The sequence below is a fragment of the Suricata suricatta genome, chromosome 9 (genome assembly GCF_006229205.1).
Source record: "Suricata suricatta isolate VVHF042 chromosome 9, meerkat_22Aug2017_6uvM2_HiC, whole genome shotgun sequence".
NCBI classification, from domain to species: domain Eukaryota; kingdom Metazoa; phylum Chordata; class Mammalia; order Carnivora; family Herpestidae; genus Suricata; species Suricata suricatta.
In genome coordinates, this window is record NC_043708.1 from 27635753 (window position 1) to 27649806 (window position 14054).

The following is a 14054-nucleotide window of genomic DNA, read 5'->3' on the forward strand; positions in this document are numbered from 1 at the left end:
ATGAACTTTCTGAAATTTTTCCTGGAGAAACCAGAACTTAAAAGCAATATAACACTGAAAGACTGTATTCTCCATCAATGTATATATTAATCCAAAAAAAGGTAAATGGTCCCTTTGAACTTCAGTTACTAACACTCATAAAAATCAAGTTCATCAAAAATTCAGTCCATATCCATAGTTATGATTCTAGTATGCACTGCACAATTACAACATGATGCCATTTATTTAACAAGACTCTGAAAGAATGGGTCCCCAAGATCAAATATATACAGTTTTAATATTGGAAATATTTACATAATGGAACCACCTCATGGTTCAATGTTAAGAACAGTGTTTCAAATTCCTTTTAAGATGTAAAAAAAAAAAAAAAAAATCTAGTAACTCAAGCTCAGTTACGCTTTTAAAACAATCCCCCAACCCCCAATCTTTATCTTTCTTTTAAATAAATACTCAGACACTGGAATAACTGCACCTAATTTGTGTTAAGAACTGTTTAAACCCTGTTACATTTTCAGGTAATTGTGCTCCCTGGTGAAATTCTGTTCTACAAGAAAGCAAGCCCCATGTATGTCTCTAAGAACACCATCAGTATAGTTTTAAACATCGGTGAGCAGAGGTAAACGAGGTGTGTGCGTGCATATACACTCACAAAATACAAACCCTTTACAAAAGTGAAAACAAAAAACTAGTGGTAACTGCCTTAAATGATTTACTTTACACCCTTAAAATAAGATGTAAACTTTGCACACTGCCATGTTCAATTCCTGTTGATCTTTTTTCAAACTTTCCTAGTCGGTAAAATTGCCTAATTTTACCTTTTGTTTTTATTTTTTTTTTCATTTATGCTTTTCAGATTAAGGTTTTTGTTTTAAACAAAAGAATATGCCAAAATAAAGCTAGGGACTAATTAGTGCAAAAATACAGCAAATAAAGCTCTCCAGAATCTAAGGATCTGCCTCATTGCTGAACAATGAAATTACGGGGAAAACCATTATGATTCACATGCCCTTAAAAAAGAGAGGCTGAAGCAGCCAGCTATCAACAGGAAAGCCCCATTCCATTCACCAAACTGTTGCTGACCACAAGAGAATACCATGCTCTGGGAGACTAATAACCTAATTATCCCAAACATCTGGGTTGGCATAATACCACGTTTCCTTTACATCTACTCTTCAATAGGAAATGTTTAAGGAGCCCTCCAAAGAAAATTGGGGAAAAGTAAGACATTTATGCATACATTCACACGAACACATTCATACATAGATACAGTAGGAACGGATTGTCTGCTAATCTTAGCACTCTAATTTTAAGCTCCATGCCTTCAGGAAGGCTTGCCATTTTTGATCAAGGGGAAGGAAAGGTAATAGGTATGATGGGTATTCTTTCAATTAAAATCATTCATGTAGGTTCCTATACAGTACAGTTCAACATTAAGTGCAATTCTGCAAAAGAATTGGGGAGTCATTTTAATATTTACAAGAAATAAATCAGCAGAACAAGATTATATCAGATAGGCTGTGTACAGTAGCTGCGGCTTATAAAACATACCAGTCATTTGTACCTGGTGAGTATAAAGAGAACCAAGGTAGGGTTCAGATGTCTTTACAACCAAGGGAGTACACAGGGCATCAACAAATTAGAGAACAAAAAAATTCACATTTTCTACATTGAAAAAAAAATTACAGATCTCACAAATGTCTTTGAAGACAAAGAAAAAGTCAAAGTCCTCTGAAGGGCGGGAAAGAAGAAGAAATCTGAAACGGAACTCTAAATGTAAAAAGACTTTTACTTCACAAGACCAATTTTCTTGGCTTCTGTTTCATATATCAATAATCTCCACATTTTGACTATAAAAACTTCAGCTTCTTCATCAAGTACCTGGAAAAGAAAAAGAAAAAACTCAACAAAGAGTAACACATGTAAGGCAATCATCAGCACCTCCCATTATTGACTGGTATTTTGTTTTTATTTTTATTGTAATGTTTTATTTATTTTTGAGAGATAGAGACACACAGAGTGTCAGCAGGGGAGGGACAGAGAGAGAGGGAGACACAGAATCTGAAACAGGCTCCAGGTTCCGAGCTGTCAGCAAGAGCCTGACACGGGGCTCAAACCCATGAACTGTAAGATCATGACCTGAGCTGAAGTCAACCGACTGAGCCACCCAGGCGCCCAACTGATTGGTATTTTAAAAAGTTTTTATACACTGACAAGCATTTGCTTTCATTACAATGACCTGAAGGAAACCTGTCTACTGTGAGAAGTGTATTAAATAGTACATATAAATTATATGGGCAAGAAAAGGGAATGCATTCAGGAAAATTCCACAGCTTACTAAATACTGACACAACAATACTGTTTTTGTCCAACTTTTATTTAAATTTTTACTTTTTACTTCTAGTTTTATAAACACAACATCTATACATGTATTGAAAACTATTTCCTCAAGAAAGATGTTTGGTATAAAGAACATAGTAATTCAGGCAGAACTCCTTATACAACTGCATAATAACTTAATACAGAGTATCTTAACTACCTCTAAACAACTTTAAAATCATAGTATTTATCAGGTCCTTATTAGGTATATGACAGCATATTATATATTAAGTTAAAATAGAGTAAAGCATTTAATACAGCATCTGGGATACAGTAAACTAAGTAAGCGAATACTCTCATCACTCCAAAAGACCCAGTCCTACTGAATAAATAAATGGTCTTTCCCCCTTGGCAAATGGATAAATCAAAGGTGCATTATATCCTCCCCCCATCCCGCCCTCACTCTATTTTTAGTATATGTGCTGCCAAAGCGAGCACATCCCGCCCTCATCCTACACGCAGATATGGCTCTCCATTCCAGTGTTACAGTGAGTAAAATAGAATATCAAGCTTCCTTCTACAGAGGCAGTCATGACTGAGCTCCCGGGTATCACTACCGTGATGGAACGTGGCCTAATGTTGCCAGGTCTCTGGAGCAGCAGTTCAGGTTAGCAGTTAAGCAAACCAGACCTGTAACCAGACTATTTAGGTTCAAATCCCACTTCTACATGTCCTTGGCTTAGGTCACTTAGCCACAATAAACCTCAGTTCTTTCCTCTATAAAACAGAATAAATATTAACTACATGACACTGTTCTACTGTGGGAATTAGAAGAGTTAAAAGGTACAAAGTGTTCTGAAGAGCATCTCTTATATAAGTGATCAATAAGTACCTGAGAGAAGCCAGAAAAGTTTTCTGACCTCTCTTTTTAAAGATATTTCCGTAAATTTTTCAACAATGACAATTAGTTAAAGAACTCTTGGGATGCCTGAGTGGCTAAGTCATTTAATGTCTGACTGAATTTTGACACAGGTCACGATCCCAGGGTTGTGGGATCAAGCCCTGCATCGGGTTCTGCAATGAGAGTAGAGCCTGCTTAAGATTTTCTTTCTCTCTCTCTCTCTCTCTCTCTCTCTCTCTCTCTCACTCTTTGTTCCTCCCCATCCCGTTAAAATATTTAATAAATTAATTTTAAAAATTCTTTTTAAAAAATATTTTATTTATTTGAGATAGTGGGACAGGAGCAGAGGGTAGGAGGAGAAAGAGAATCCTAAGCAGACTCCACAGTGTCAGCACAGAGCCCACTGCGGGGTTCAGACTCACAAGGTCCAAGATCATGATCTGAGCCAAATCAAATACCCAACCAACTGAGCCACCCGAATGACCCAAAAGTAAATTCTTAAAAAAGAAAAAAGAAAAAAAAACCTCTTAGACTTTTATGAACCAGACTTGCCCTGTAGTTTAAGAGAACTGTGCTCCAACACTAATCAATGTGAAAACTATACCTTGTAAATAATATAACTAGGCACAAAATACAACCAAAGTTCATTAATTTATATATAATGAGGAAAAGTATAGTTTGAAAGAGTCAGATTTTTAATAAGAACAAAAAAATTCAATCTCATTTATTCAACAAATATTTAGAGACTGATTTTTGTCAGAACTAGTTGACAAAACTAGCTCAATTAGATGCCTCCTACTCTGATAAACAAGGAGCCAGAAATTTAAGACAATTCAAGTAATTAACCAGTAAGGAATCTAATTATAGCCCAGGGGTGCCTGGGTGGCTCAGTAAGTAAAACGTCCAATTCTTGATTTTGACTTGGGTCATGACCTCACGGTTCATGGGTTCAAGCCCTGTGTCAGACAGTGCAGAGCCTGCTTACCATTCTCTTTTCCTGTCTCTCTGCCCGTCTCCCACTCATGCTCACGCTCTCTCAAAATAAACTTAATATTTCAACAGATCAAAATGACATATGACACTGATATAGGACATCTTCACTGACAGAGATTGCAACTCTGCGAAGGCCAAATACTAGAAAAGTTTTGTTTTTGTTTGTAAGATTTTTTTTTTAATAATCTCTACACCCAATATGGGGCTCAAACTCACAACCCTAAGATCAAACAAAAGTTACATGCTCTCTGACTGAGTCAGCCAGGAACCCCTAGAACATTGTTTTAATTCCTTAACTCAGGCCCAACTATAAAATCTCTCTCTCAACCCCAAGGATAACCTTTTAAAGGGGCCTGCAGGTCAGGGAAGTTCAGATTCTATTCCCAAGAACTGGGATCTATTCACATTTCTTCTTTCATCTGAGGATCAGCATTATGAAATCAACAAACTTTTCATAAATACTTTATCGGAAATTCTAAACAACTGTATAAGGCTGGCTAGACCAGAGAAAACTAATGTTACCTGGCTGTAGACATCATATAGCGCCCAGACACAAAAGAGCTTGACCTCACAGCTCCCTTTGGTTAGGCCTCCGCTACGCCCTTTCCTGACAACTCTGCAGCTGGAAATGCGAGCTCTTTCAGGGACCTATCATCTAAGAACATGCTTGATGTTTCTCCCCCACCACTCATCTTTCCATTCCTGCCTTCCCACTCTGCCTTTTGGACTCCGTTACTCTTTATACTAACTATGCTTGAATTCTTTAATTAGCTTTTTCACTTTTTTACCTTAACTGTAAACCTGGTGTGCGTGTCCCTGAAAGACCATGACACTCGTGTAGCCTTCTCAGGAAGTTCCTTACTTTCAAAGCCTTAGTCTCAGAGAAAGGAAGCTGCTGGAGCATCCTTGTTTCTCTTTGCAAACATAATCCCCACCAAGGTTCACAAGCTCTCACTAAACTACCTTCCGCTCTGATAGCAGCCATCTACCAAATATCTAGTCTTCCATTCACAATAGATGGAGAGTTCTAGCCGTTGCTTCCTATATTTCTCTTCAACCTATGTCCCAACACGCAGGAATTTCCACTTCTATGTTTATGACCCAGGCAGAAAACTCATGTAGAGTCTAAACCAGGACATCAGCTTGACCCCAGAAAACATGGCGATAACTGCACCTCACCATTGTCTGTTCTGACCCACCACTTGTATTCGTAAACATGCTACTCTCTCACTATGAACACTCTTCCCAACACATCTCCAAAAGAGTCACTGGAACCACCAGCCCTTCATTCATGCAACCACCAGCTCTATTCCGATGTTACTGCCTTCTCTTCTTGCTTGGAGTTCGAGGTCCATTCAACCATCCTCACTTCCACCATCAGTTCTGTGCCTCTATTCGTCTCTCACAAAATCATAATGTTAAATAAATGCAACCACTGACTTGATTCCAATATTCAAATTAAATGTAAGTGGGGATTTAATGTTTAACTACTGATGATCCAACAGAAACCTGTCCAAGTGACAAAAGTTACAGAAGTCTTTCAAAGTCTATGTTTTTTAACGTTTATTTCAAAATTTATTGCTGGGGCGCCTGGGTGGCTCAGTTGGTTAAGGTCCAGCTTCGGCTCAGGTCATGATCTCATGGTTCGTGGGTTCGAGCCCCGCATTGGGTTCTGTGCTGACAGCTAACTCAGAGCCTGGAGCCTACTTCAGATTCCGTGTCTCCCTCTCTCTACCTCTCTCTCTGACCCTCCCCTGCTCACACTGTCTCTGTCTCTAAAAAAAAAAAAAGAGAGAGAGAGCACAAAATTTATTTCTGAGAGACAGCGAGAGCACTCGCGGGGGACAGAAAGTAGTATAGAGGATATGAAGTAGGCCCTGCACTGACAGAAACGAGCCTGATGTGGGTCTCAAACTCATGAATCATGAGCTAACGACCTGCACCGAAGCTGAATGCTCAACCAACTAAGCCACTCAGGGGCCACTTCAGGTCTCAGATTAGATGGGAATTCCTGTGATGATTTTCCTAACTGCCCTCAATACCAAATGCTCCATCTCCTCTGTCTCAACATCTTTTTTTTTTTAACATATCTCCATGATAGCAAGTACATTATAATATCAAAATTAGTATACGTATCTCCCTGCTTCTTCTTCAAGGACAGCCCCAGTAAGCACTTAATGTTTTCTAGGGGCGCCTGGGTGGCTCAGAGGGTTAAAGCCCCTCGTTGAGCTCTGTGCTGACAGCTCAGAGTCTGGAGCCTGTTTCTGATTCTGTGTCTCCTTCTCTCTCTGGCCCTCCCCTGCTCATTCTCTGTGTGTGTCTCTCTCTCTCTAAAAAAACAGATAAATAATAAATAAATAAAATTAAAAAAAATGTTTTCTATAGGTATGGATAGACCTAGGATTTATATTTATGTATACAAACAACAAAGGTGAAGGAGGGAGAGAAAGACGACTGTTAATGGTGTCTAATGACATCGTGATGTGAGTACTTTTGAAAAACCTCTTTAAATACAGATTCACATTTTAATTCAGACTTTTAAAAAGAAAGATTCTGGAACCAACGTAGATAAATAAAATTAACCAAATACAGAGAAGTTTAGTTTAATTACAGTATTAATATTAAATTTCTGACTTACCATGGCTACATCATCTAAAATGCTCTGAGGTGAACTATGAGCCATAACCTAAAAGAAACAAATAATTGTCATTTTTGAAAATGAATTAAAAATTAGCAATATACTCAAGAAATTGTACTTTTTTGTTATTTTTTATTTATTTTTGAGAGACAGAGAGAGACAGCATGAGCAGGGGAGGGTCAGAGAGAAGAATCTGAAGACAGTCTCCAGGCTCTGAGCTAGCTGTCAGCACAGAGGCCGACACGGGGCTTGAACCCACGAACCTTGTGATCATGACCTGAGACGCTTAACCGATTGAGCCACCCAGGCACCCCCCCAGTCAAGAAAATTTAAAGTGCCCTCAAACAAATATGGGAATTTCTTGTGACTAAAGAAACCTTCTATAAATTTCTTAATTCCCAGAACCCCACTCTCTTCTTTCCACCAGAACTTGGGATCTTAATCACTATACTATGTGTTCTAATTCAAATCCAGAGTACGAATTTCAGTGCTACAATAATTACAAGTGAAAAGGGCAGCCTAAATTTGCTAGAATAGTAGTGGTAGAAAAATAAGCATTTCCTTAAAATGTAATTAGTTGTTCCTTTACAGAAATATAGTTCTTCTACTACAATAACTGCTCATTAATGATAATAAAGCTTCGTCTCCAGGAGACAATGAAAGGATGTAGTATTCCTTGGGGGTTAAGAGTATTAAGAATACAGGTTATACACACTTGGCTCTTACTATGTAATCACAGTCAAGATACAATCTCCCCCTAGGCCTCAACTTCTTCATGTATAAAACAGGGGTAATAATAGTAATTTACACTTCCTATGGTTGTTAGGAGGTTTAAAGAACATAAACCTCTGTAAAATACTTACTACAGTACCTACAAAGAACAAAGCCTGGCACGTAACAAAATCAATCAATAAAAGGACCACCATTGTTCTATGAAGGAAACGGTCTTGCTCCTCTCTTTCTAAAGATGCATGACACACTGAGGAAATAACCTATCAGTTGTCTCCACAAAAACCTCCTCAACACGGGGTGCTTGGGTGGCTTAGTCGGTTAAGCGTCTGACTTCAGCTCAGGTCACAATCCCATGTTTCTGAAGTTCGAGCCCCACATCGGGCTCTGTGCTAACAGCTCATAACCTGAAGCCTGCTTTGGATTCTATGTCTCCCTCTCTCTCTCTCTGCCCCTTCCCTGCTCATGTTCTGTCTCTCTCAAAAATAAAAATATTAAATATTTAAGTATTTAAATACATTTTTAAAGCCTCCAACTGTAGTTTAGCAGCATTCTAACTGTTAAGAAGTGGGGGGCAAGGTATTCTTGGGGGCAGGAAGAGAGCAAAATTGGCAGCAGTCAGCAAATCTGTCCTCTTTGACCTTCTGAAATGAAAGCATATGACACAGGAGTATGAAATAGGGTGGAGGGGTTAAGTACTCATGAAATCTCTTAATTGAAATAATCACAGACTTGACTTTGCAAGATTATTTAATTTTAGAATGTGTAATATTTTAAAATATAACATAAATGTTGATGATGGAGTAAGTAAAAGACTAACCTTAGAACAAACAAAATCAACTAATGTAGCTTCTTCTTCACCTATGTATTCTATAATTTTCTTATTAATCCATGGTCTAATCCGTCGTTCCATCAATATCTGCAAAATAAAGCACAGTTACTCAATTAAAAGAACTTTTTATTACATTTACTAAAATGTCTATAGGCTAATGATTTTTCTTAAAACTAAAATATAGTATGCTATCATTCACAAGTTGAACTAAGACAGGTATATATCAAGATACAATTATTTGCTTCTAATTTATGAAGACTTTAAGTACCACCAAGAATTTCCTAAATGGTCTACCAAAATTCCTTGGCAGGTCAAGATGCCAGCCACGTTATCATCTGTTCTTGGCATTAATAGAGTCAGCTGAGTTTGTAGGCTATGTTCAAAACTACTTCTAATAAAAATGATGAAATACAATTTGCTACTCACAGAATCCACAATAGACCAATCCAGGGGATAAGCGAAGAGCTCAGGTTTAGCCGTAGGGATTTTCTCAATGAGACTCTTGATGTGTTTGCGCTTTTCTTCAGTGTTTACGGTGCCTTTGGCGGCATTTTTATCATCCTCACCATAATCCAGGGGAACCAGTTTTCGTTTTCGGGGTACATCATCACTGTCTTCATCCTCAAATTTGTTAAAGACACTATCTACAGGGAGTTTCTTTCTCTTCACAGAATTAGGTTGACCAGGACTATTGGAAGCACCTATAGTAAAAATACTGTATTAGCCCAATGGCTTCATTTTCAAATTTCATTACATTTTACAACCCACCATCCCACAAGAGCAATGCACAATATACTTTCACAAATCTCAGAGAAAGACCCCAACTGTAAAAAATAACTCACTACTCACAAGTGCTAGAAAATTTAACTTTTCACTTCTTCTCAGAACTTGAAGCAGCTGCAGATATAGGAGCACTAGTAGAACTATGGAAACAATCGTGAGCTAGAAAAGCGTTGAGTATTTTTCTATCTACCTACCAAGCAGCACATGTTTATTTTTTCCTTAAAGCAAAATTCAAGTGTACATGGGGGGCGGAGGGATATAAGAAAGAAAGAAGAAAATGCTAACATACCCAGTTTAAGACTTAGTCCTATTTTTGGCCTATGTTCCTCAGGTTGTTGTTGATCTGGTGAATTTTCATGAGGAATAATAATCCCACAAGGAGACTCATCCCCAGGAGTGTTGGGAGTGGCATTGCCACTGGCAGAGGACACAGACGGGGCAGAACTGATGGGCCTCAGCGTTGGTTTGAGACAGGGCTTTTGCTCTGGCTCTTCTTCCTCTTCCATGGGTTCTTCTCGTTTTTCTTCTTTTTCTTGCTTTTCTTCTTCCTCTTCCTCTGATTCTGGTTCTTGCTTTATTTGTGGTTGTCTGCGCCTTTCAGCCTCTTGTTCCATCTAAAACCAAAAAATAATGTGACTAACTTTTAACAGATCACAACTATAACTCAACTAGCTTTTGATTTTATATTATCTTTCAAAAAAAATCTTTCTCATTAGGAATAACGAAACACTGCTTGCTTCTATAATCAGAAAGCTTCATAAATCTGTAAATTATGTTAGGGACTCTGCAAAATGTTTCTTCATTTTTAACATTTACATATAAAGTTGTTTAACTCTTCAAATAAAACAAAGGTAAATACATAATAGGTAGCTAGTTCAAAATTAAAAATGTTTTTATATTTTTACTAAAGAAATTATAGCCCAAAATTTCATGTTTTTAATGTTTTGTTTTGAGAGAGAAGGAGAGAACTGGCAGGGTAGGGACAGAGAAAGAGGAAGAGAATACTGAGCAGGCTTTGCACTGTGCAGAGCCGGACGCGAGGCTCAAATTCACGAACGGTGAGATAAGGACCTGACCGTGAGCCAAAGTCAAGAGTCAGATGCCCAGCTGACTAAGCCACGAAGACACCCCACAAAGTTTTATTTTAGAACAGTATAGACAATTAGGTAAGAGGCAACTCAAATCCTCAGCTTGGTCATAAATTATTATTTGTTCTGTGGCACCTGGATGGCTCAGTCAGTAGAGCATGAAACTCTTGATCTTGGGGTTGAAAGTCTGAGCCCCACGGTGAGTGTAGAGATTAATGAAAAATTAAATCTTTTTAAAAAATGTTATTTTTTCTTTCTAGGTCATGGGTAAGGTTGGTGGTCACTTTTGAATTCATGAACTGAAAAGAAATGGGGAGGGTGGCACCCAGGTGGCTCAGTCAGTTAAGCATCTGACTTTAGCTCAGGTCATGATCTCATCTAAGCTCATGAGTTTGGCCTAGGTCATGAACTCCCATCAGCTCATGCGTTCAGGCCCCATGTCGGGCTCTGTAGGGACAGCTCAGAGCCTAGAGCCCACGTCAGATTCTGACTCCATCTCTCTCTGCCCCTCTTTTTCTCCCTCCCTCCCTCCTTCTCTCAAATATAAACATTTAAAAAAAAGAAGAAGAAATATGGGGGAAACTTTTTGGAGTTAAAAGCCTGTAACAGGGCACCTGGGTTGCTCAGTTGGTTAAGCATCCAACTCTTGCTTTCAGCTCAGGTCATGATTTCAGTCATGACATCAAGTCCCACATCGGGATCCAAGCTTGCAGTTGAGCCTGCTTAAGACTCTCTCCTCATCTCCCTCGGCCCCTCCCCCACTCACACTGTCTAGTAAATAAATAAAAAATAAAAGCCTATATATATCAAAATGAACACTCTCCCTGAAATCATGAAAGATAAAACACACACACACAAAATAACCATTAAGAGCATTATAAAAACTTGAGTGAATAGGTCAATTATTTCTCAAAGCATGAAACAAAAAAACCAGAACAAAAAGATCCTTAACTACATAACAACTAATAATTGGTACATGATATAACTTAACGGCATTGAACTACCAACTCACAATGTAGTACAATGACCACTAAACAATGTAAGGCATTCAAACTGACAGAGAATCAAAACATAAAAACATACCTAACATGAATGTTACAAAGTAAGAATTTAAAAGTCTAACAATATGCTATGATGGTCATGGTTTGAAAAAATGATACAAAGGCTATAAACTCACAAAATTCGGAGTGGAAGATTATACCCAATTTAAAAGCACATTGGAAAACAGCATGTAAATTATAATCCCATTTATAAAACTTAAGGAAGGCGTATATATGCCTATGACATTTAAAAAGCATCCACAAATCGTGGCACCTTGGTGGCTCAGTCAGTTAAGCGTCTGACTCGATTTCGGCTCAGGTCATGATCTCACAGTTCATGAGTTCGAGCATTGAGTCAGGCTCTGTGATGATTATACCACTGACCTTGATTGGGATTCGAGCTTTCCTCTCTGTGTCCCTCCCCCTGCTCATGCACTCTCTCAAAATAAACATTAAAAAAATGTTTAAAATACTATTAAATTCACAATATATTAAGAAATAATTAGGAGCGCCTAGGTGGCTCTGTCGGTTTAGCGTCCGACTTCGGCTCAGGTCATTATCTCACATTTGTGGGTTCAAACCCTGCATCAGGCTCTGTGCTGACAGCTCAGAGCCTGGAGCCTGCTTCGGATTCTATGTCTCCCTCTCTCTCTCTGACCCTCCCCTGCTCGCACTGTCTCTATCTCTCAAAAATAAAAAATAAAAGTAAATAAGCATTTAAAAAACAATTAAAAAAAGAACTAATCACTTCTCTAAAGTAACACTGGTTTTTGATTCTGTTTTAGTTTTTTTTTTTTTTTAAGAGAAAAAGAACATCAGCTATAGAGGTAAAGAGAATATCAACCAGGCTCCGTGTCCTGCTTGAATCAGGACACAGGACTCGATCTGACAACCCTGGGATCAAGACCTGAGCCCAAATCAAGAGTTGTACGCTTGACTGACGGAGGCACCCAGGTGCGCCAGCACACTCTATTCTTAAACAGGTAGGGGGCACCTGCGTGGCTTAGTCGGTTGGGCTTCTGATTTTGACTCAGGTCATGATCTACCGGCTTGTGAGTTAAAGCCCTGCATCAGGGTCTCTGCTGAGAGCTCAGAGACTGGAGCCTGCTTCAGATTCTAGGTCTCCCTCTCTCTCTGCCCCTCCCCTGCTTGCACTCTGTCTCTCAAAAATCAATAAACTTAAAAGTAGCGGGGTGGGGGAGTATGCTATGTCCTATGACAAAGCCTTTTCCTTTTTTAATTTTTTTAATGTTTATTTTTGAGAGTGAGACTGAGAATGAGCTGGGGAAGGGCACAGAGAGGAAGCACAGAATCCGAAGCAGGCTCAGGCTCAGAGCTGTCAGCACAGAGCCCTGGGGCTTGAACTCACAAACCATGAGATTACGACCTGGGCTGAAACCAGACTCTCAACTGACTGAGCCACCCAGGTGCCCCTCTTTTCCTTAAGTGGAAAGCTGTTTGTGAAAACACCTCAATTTATTTAGAAATAAAAGACTTCAGGTGGCAGCAAGAGAAGGAGCTCAAACCACAAAAGTCAGGAAGTGTCAAAGCACCTTATAGAAGAGAAGCTTTCTAGTCATGTTTTTATTAGATGAGATTCCTTTAACTTAGTTAATATTCACAGAAATTAAGGAAGAAAATAGCTGGAAGATGTTTAGAAGTGAACTTGTAAATCAGCTAATAATGTTGATTTGTGTAATAAAATAAATAAAAAGACATAACACCCTCCCCAAACCAGCAAGACACATGGGAGCGTACGCTGCATCTCCCTTATAAGAACACTGTTGTGGATGTTACAGCATCTCACCCTCTGGAGCTCTGCATCTGGATCTGGGTGTCCTTCAGCCAGAAGGCGCTGCCTGATTTCCTCTAGCTCTTCCTTTTCTCTTTTCCTGTCCCTTTCATCTGCTTCCATTTCCTTTTCCCTGTCACGCAACCTTTTCTGAAGAGCACTTCCTCTGCAAAAGTAAAACATAACAGGCCTTAACATTCACATCATCAGTCAATACACCTGACACCTCCAGAAGTATCTCCTTTAAAGACTAAAAGCTATATGTTAAGAGAATGAAACATTTGTTACTGTTCTCTACCTGCAGAAGACCAACCCCCAAGACAATGTGCTCTCTATCCATTAATGTTTAATAAGGAAACATTGTCTTCTCATTTACCACCATGCCTCATTCTTAAGTCATTTTATTTATTTATTTTTTAAAGTTTGTACTGAGCGCAAGAGTGGGTAAAGGGCAGAGTTTGAGGGTGAGAAAGAATCCCAAGTGGGCTGGGTGCTTACTCAGGGCTCGATCTCAGGAACCATGGGATCATGACTGGAGCTGAGATCAAGAGTCAGATGCTTAATTGACTGAGTCACCCAGGTGCCCTAAGTCATTTAAAATAAGTATCTAAAACAAGTAGAAAAGCAGTTTTCAGATTAAAGAAAGCTCTCATTTAGTACTCATTACACAGGGAAACCCCAACACATAATCTGCATTCTCTTGGATGCCAAGTTGTGAAAAATTAATACCACAAAGAATAGTTCTTTATCTTCAATTTAGATCAACTCTTTCATAGTGGAAAACATCCTAGAAGGAAGTAGTGCAGAATCAACAGAAAGCAGAGATTCTCCCTGACAATTTATTATGTATCCCAGAATGTTAAAATTCTGTAATATTGATTTTATGATTCAATACCTTTACTGACTTTTATTCCCATTTTCTACAAATTCAAATCCTTGGCA

At 38.7% G+C, this 14054-nt stretch overlaps 1 protein-coding gene across 1 annotated transcript in view; it reads right to left on the reverse strand.

Moving 5' to 3' along the window:
* Window positions 1–204: 204 nt before the first annotated feature.
* The window catches only part of RBM25 (RNA binding motif protein 25), a 61435-nt gene continuing 47585 nt past the window's right edge, over window positions 205–14054 (reverse strand). The window contains exons 14-19 of the mRNA XM_029950597.1: window positions 13128–13278; window positions 9482–9806; window positions 8836–9110; window positions 8398–8496; window positions 6849–6896; window positions 205–1878 (exon numbers count right to left, since the gene is read on the reverse strand). Coding sequence (XP_029806457.1) covers window positions 1786–1878; window positions 6849–6896; window positions 8398–8496; window positions 8836–9110; window positions 9482–9806; window positions 13128–13278 — 991 coding nt within the window. The 3' untranslated portion in view covers window positions 205–1785. The remainder of the gene's footprint in view (window positions 1879–6848; window positions 6897–8397; window positions 8497–8835; window positions 9111–9481; window positions 9807–13127; window positions 13279–14054) is intronic.